Source organism: Oncorhynchus clarkii, chromosome 9, assembly GCF_045791955.1.
Source record: "Oncorhynchus clarkii lewisi isolate Uvic-CL-2024 chromosome 9, UVic_Ocla_1.0, whole genome shotgun sequence".
Classification (NCBI taxonomy): domain Eukaryota; kingdom Metazoa; phylum Chordata; class Actinopteri; order Salmoniformes; family Salmonidae; genus Oncorhynchus; species Oncorhynchus clarkii.
This window is the reverse complement of record NC_092155.1, coordinates 3,679,218-3,685,217: the sequence shown is the minus strand read 5'-3', so window position 1 is coordinate 3,685,217 and position 6,000 is coordinate 3,679,218. Positions and strand designations below refer to the sequence as shown.

The following is a 6,000-nucleotide window of genomic DNA, read 5'->3' as shown; positions in this document are numbered from 1 at the left end:
CACTCTACCTACTCACTCTGCTGTCCACTCTGCTGTCCACTCTGCCTACTCACTCTGCTGTCCACTCTGCTGTTCACTCTACCTACTCACTCTGCTGTCCACCCTGCTGTCCACTCTACCTACTCACTCTGCTGTCCACTCTGCTGTCCACTCTACCTACTCACTCTGCTGTCCACTCTGCTGTCCACTCTACCTACTCACTCTGCTGTCCACTCTACCTACTCACTCTGCTGTCCACTCTGCATACTCACTCTGCTGTCCACTCTACCTACTCACTCTGCTGTCCACTCTACCTACTCACTCTGCTGTCCACTCTACCTACTCACTCTGCTGTCCACTCTGCTGTCCACTCTACCTACTCACTCTGCTGTCCACTCTACCTACTCACTCTGCTGTCCACTCTACCTACTCACTCTGCTGTCCACTCTACCTACTCACTTTGCTGTCCACTCTACCTACTCACTCTGCTGTCCACTCTACCTACTCACTCTGCTGTCCACTCTACCTACTCACTCTGCTGTCCACTCTACCTACTCACTCTGCTGTTCTATCTGCTATCCACTCTACCTACTCACTCTGCTGTCCACTCTGCTGTCCACTTTGCTGTCCACTCTACCTACTCACTCTGCTGTCCACTCTGCTGTCCACTTTGCTGTCCACTCTACCTACTCACTCTGCTGTCCACTCTACCTACTCACTCTGCTGTCCACTCTACCTACTCACTCTGCTGTCCACTCTACCTACTCACTCTGCTGTCCACTCTGCTGTCCACTCGACCTACTCACTCTGCTGTCCACTCTACTGTCCACTCTACCTACTCACTCTGCTGTCCACTCTGCTGTCCACTCTACCTACTCACTCTGCTGTCCACTCTACCTACTCACTCTGCTGTCCACTCTACTGTCCACTCTACCTACTCACTCTGCTGTCCACTCTACTGTCCACTCTACCTACTCACTCTGCTGTCCACTCTACTGTCCACTCTACCTACTCACTCTGCTGTCCACTCTACCTACTCACTCTGCTGTCCACTCTGCTGTCCACTCTACCTACTCACTCTGCTGTCCACTCTACCTACTCACTCTGCTGTCCACTCTGCTGTCCACTCTACCTACTCACTCTGCTGTCCACTCTACCTACTCACTCTGCTGTCCACTCTGCTGTCCACTCTACCTACTCACTCTGCTGTCCACTCTGCTGTCCACTCTACCTACTCACTCTGCTGTCCACTCTGCTGTCCACTCTACCTACTCACTCTGCTGTCCACTCTACCTACTCACTCTGCTGTCCACTCTACCTACTCACTCTACTGTCCACTCTACCTACTCACTCTACTGTCCACTCTACCTACTCACTCTGCTGTCCACACTACCTACTCACTCTGCTGTCCACTCTACCTACTCACTCTGCTGTCCACTCTACCTACTCACTCCGCTGTCCACTCTACCTACTCACTCTGCTGTCCACTCTGCTGTCCACTCTACCTACTCACTCTGCTGTCCACTCTGCTGTCCACTCTACCTACTCACTCTGCTGTCCACTCTGCTGTCCACTCTACCTACTCACTCTGCTGTCCACTCTACCTACTCACTCTGCTGTCCACTCTGCTGTCCACTCTACCTACTCACTCTGCTGTCCACTCTGCCTACTCACTCTGCTGTCCACTCTACCTACTCACTCTACTGTCCACTCTACCTACTCACTCTGCTGTCCACTCTGCCTACTCACTCTGCTGTCCACTCTACCTACTCACTCTGCTGTCCACTCTACCTACTCACTCTGCTGTCCACTCTACCTACTCACTCTGCTGTCCACTCTACCTACTCACTCTGCTGTCCACTCTACCTACTCACTCTGCTGTCCACTCTACCTACTCACTCTGCTGTCCACTCTACCTACTCACTCTGCTGTCCACTCTGCTGTCCACTCTGCTGTCCACTCTACCTACTCACTCTGCTGTCCACTCTACCTACTCACTCTGCTGTCCACTCTACCTACTCACTCTGCTGTCCACTCTAGCTACTCACTCTGCTGTCCACTCTGCATACTCACTCTGCTGTCCACTCTACCTACTCACTCTGCTGTCCACTCTACCTACTCACTCTGCTGTCCACTCTACCTACTCATTCTGCTGTCCACTCTACCTACTCACTCTGCTGTCCACTCTGCTGTCCACTCTACCTACTCACTCTGCTGTCCACTCTACCTACTCACTCTGCTGTCCACTCTACCTACTCACTCTGCTGTCCACTCTACCTACTCACTCTGCTGTCCACTCTACCTACTCACTCTGCTGTCCACTCTACTGTCCACTCTACCTACTCACTCTGCTCTCCACTCTACCTACTCACTCTGCTGTCCACTCTGCTGTCCACTCTACCTACTCACTCTGCTGTCCACTCTACCTACTCACTCTGCTGTCCACTCTACTGTCCACTCTACCTACTCACTCTGCTGTCCACTCTACTGTCCACTCTACCTACTCACTCTGCTGTCCACTCTACTGTCCACTCTACCTACTCACTCTGCTGTCCACTCTGCTGTCCACTCTACCTACTCACTCTGCTGTCCACTCTACCTACTCACTCTGCTGTCCACTCTGCTGTCCACTCTACCTACTCACTCTGCTGTCCACTCTACCTACTCACTCTACATGTGGCCTTAATAGTTGACAGTCTCATCTAAAAAATAAACCACGAATCCCCTTGTGACAAGGAAAATGGAAGCTTTGTTGTGTACAAAAAAAGACATGTTAATTGTTAAATACATTTCTAGCCTGTCTATCTGTGGGTAACAGGGTTGATGTGTTGTGCTCTACCCGCTCAGTTTTCCACCACAAAACACCAGGTAATGGTTTTAAAGAGTACCACCAGCTGACCTGCTTTTATATATTTTACATATTTCTATATTATATCTTTTACTATTTGACTAAAAGATATTCAATGTTTCTTTTATAAAAAATATCTAAAAAGTAAGTTTCACCATATTTTTTTAATTTTTAATTTGTTTATTTAACCTTTATTCAATTAACTAGGCATTAACTGGAGAGTTCAGGTCATGGAACGGGGTTGACCTTTTAAATAAGGAACAGACCTTTGTCTGTCCCCATAGGAGAACAGCTATATTATCCTATTAGCCAAAGAACCCTTTAATATTCTAAGATTCTAAGATTCTAAGATTCTAAGATTCTTCGATTTCTTCTTTCTGCCTTGCAAATGTATTCATCCCCCTTGGTGTTTTTCCTATTTTGTTGCATTATAACCTGTAATTTAAATTGATTTTAATTTGGATTTCATGTAATGGACATACACAAAATAGTCCAAATTGTCACGTTCTGACCTTAGTTCCTTTGTTATGTCTTTGTTTTAGTATGGTCAGGGCGTGAGTTGGGGTGTGGTAGTCTATGTTCTTTTTTCTATGTTGTGTTTATGTGTTTGGCCTGGTATGATTCTCAATCAGAAACATGTGTCGTTCGTTATCTCTGATTGAGAATCATACTTAGGTAACCTTTTCTCACCTGTGTTTTGTGGGTGATTATTATTTTCTGTTTTAGTGTTTTACCTTACAGGACTGTTTCAGGTTTTCGTTTATTTTCACGTTGTTATTTTGTATTTTCAAGTGGTCAGTAAAATAAATCATCATGAACACATACCTCGCTGCGCATTGGTCCGACATTTCATACTCCTCGTCAGAGGAGGACCAAGAATTCCGTTACACAAATTGGTAAAGTGAAACGAAAAAAATTACTTGTTTCAAAATTTTTAAAATAAATAAATAAACAGGAAAGCAGTGCGTGTATATGTATATCACCCACTTTGCTATGAAGCCCCTAAAACAAAGAGTTACAGAGTTTAATGGCTGTGATAGAAAAAACTCAGGATGTGTCAACAATATTGTAGTTACTCCACAATACTAATTTTAAATGACAGAGTGAACAAAAGGAAGCCTGGGCAGAATACACATATTCCAAAACATGCATCCTGTTTGCAACAAGACACTAAAGTAAAACTGAAAAAAAATGTGGCAAAGAAATGTAATTATTGTCCTGAATACAAAACCGATATGTTTGGGGCAAATCCAACACATCACTGAGTAAAACTCTCCATATTTTCAATGATGGTGGTGGCTGCATCATGTTATGGGTATGCTTGTCATCGGCAAAGTCTAGGGAGTTTTGAGGGGGCATAAAAAGAACGGCATAGAGCTAAATCCCAGAGGAAAACCTGGTTCAGTCTGCTTTCCAACAGACACTGGGAGATGAATTCACCTTTCAGCAGGACAATAACCTAAAACACAAGGCCAAATCTTCACTGGATTTGCACTTCAGCGAGTCTTTATTCATATAAAACATGTGGCCTTTATTAAAGGTCACCGCATTTAATATAACAGGCTTTTCAAAATGCAATATTGGTGCACCATTAATACCACAGAGACGGAAAAGGAACTCTATGAGTGGAAGGACCCAGATCTTTACAGTCACCAGTCTAACACCCCTTACTGTCTTTACTGTCACTGTGTGTGTGTGTGTGTGTGTATATGTGTGTGTGTGTGTGTGTGTGTGTGTGTGTGTGTGTGTGTGTGCGTCTCACCGTGGCTGTAATGATGAAGCTAATGAACACTATGGTAACAGGCAGTCCGATGGCTACTTTGATAGCAGCCGTCATGGGACACTCCCCACAGTCAGCTGGACAGGTTGAACACACCTCCTCCACTTCATCACACACCCCATCACCACACACTGGGGAGGCAAGGAGAGGGTTACACACACACACACACACACACACACACACACACACACACACACACACACACACACACACACACACACACACACACACACACACACACACACACACACACACACACACACACACACACACACACACACTGGGGAGGCAAGGAGAGGGTTACACACACACACACCCCATCACCACACACTGGGGAGGCAAGGAGAGGGTTACACACACACACACCCCATCACCACACACTGGGGAGGCAAGGAGAGGGTTACACACACACACACACACTGTAGAGGCAAGGAGAGGGTTACACACACACACACACACACACACACACCATCACCGCACACTGTAGAGGCAAGGAGAGGGTTACACACACACACACCCCATCACCACACACTGGGGAGGCAAGGAGAGGGTTACACACACACACACCCCATCACCACACACTGGGGAGGCAAGGAGAGGGTTACACACACACACACACACTGTAGAGGCAAGGAGAGGGTTACACACACACACACACACCATCACCGCACACTGTAGAGGCAAGGAGAGGGTCACACACCATCACCACACACTGTAGAGGCAAGGAGAGGGTTACACACACACACACAGTGTACCTATAACAGGCAGGACAGTGGTCTTCGCCTCCAGTGCTACCTGCATACGTCCCACTCTGATATGAGCTATGAGAGAGGTCAGCCCAGCATGGACCAGCACCACCTAGAGACAACACAAACACACACACACACACACACACACACACACACACACACACACACACACACACACACACACACACACACACACACACACACACACAGACAGGTCAGACGCTCATACAGCTGGTCAACTGTGTGTGTGTGTGTGTGTGTGTGTGTGTGTGTGTGTGTGTGTGTGTGTGTGTGTGTGTGTGTGTGTGTGTGTGTGGTCCTACCTTAGCGGTCCAGTTGGTTTGAGTCATCTTGCCAGCGGTAGATAGAGTGTGTGTGAAGATCCGACCGTCGTCAGGGATCCACGGTCCACAGATCCTTTCTGTCGTCTGCGGAGAGAGAATGCTTTCTTACTAACAGTCCTTCTGTTTACAATGCTTTAATTTTCCATGGTAATAGAATAAATGAAATTGAAACAGAGAGAGAGAAAGAAAGAGAGAGAAAGAGAGAGAGAAATGGAGAGATAAATAGAGAGAAAGAGAAAGAGAGAGAGAAAGAGAGAGAAATAGAGAGAGAAATAGAGAGAGAGAAAGAGAGAGAAAGAG

At 46.8% G+C, this 6,000-nt stretch overlaps 1 protein-coding gene across 1 annotated transcript in view; it reads right to left on the bottom strand.

Annotated features, from left to right (window-relative positions):
* Window positions 1–6,000, bottom strand: part of LOC139417010 (atrial natriuretic peptide receptor 2-like) — a 40,370-nt gene that overhangs the window by 32,008 nt on the left and 2,362 nt on the right. Inside the window, exons 5-7 of the mRNA XM_071166243.1 lie at window positions 5,680–5,784; window positions 5,363–5,465; window positions 4,590–4,738 (exon numbers count right to left, since the gene is read on the bottom strand). Of these exons, the coding sequence (XP_071022344.1) occupies window positions 4,590–4,738; window positions 5,363–5,465; window positions 5,680–5,784 (357 nt within the window). The remainder of the gene's footprint in view (window positions 1–4,589; window positions 4,739–5,362; window positions 5,466–5,679; window positions 5,785–6,000) is intronic.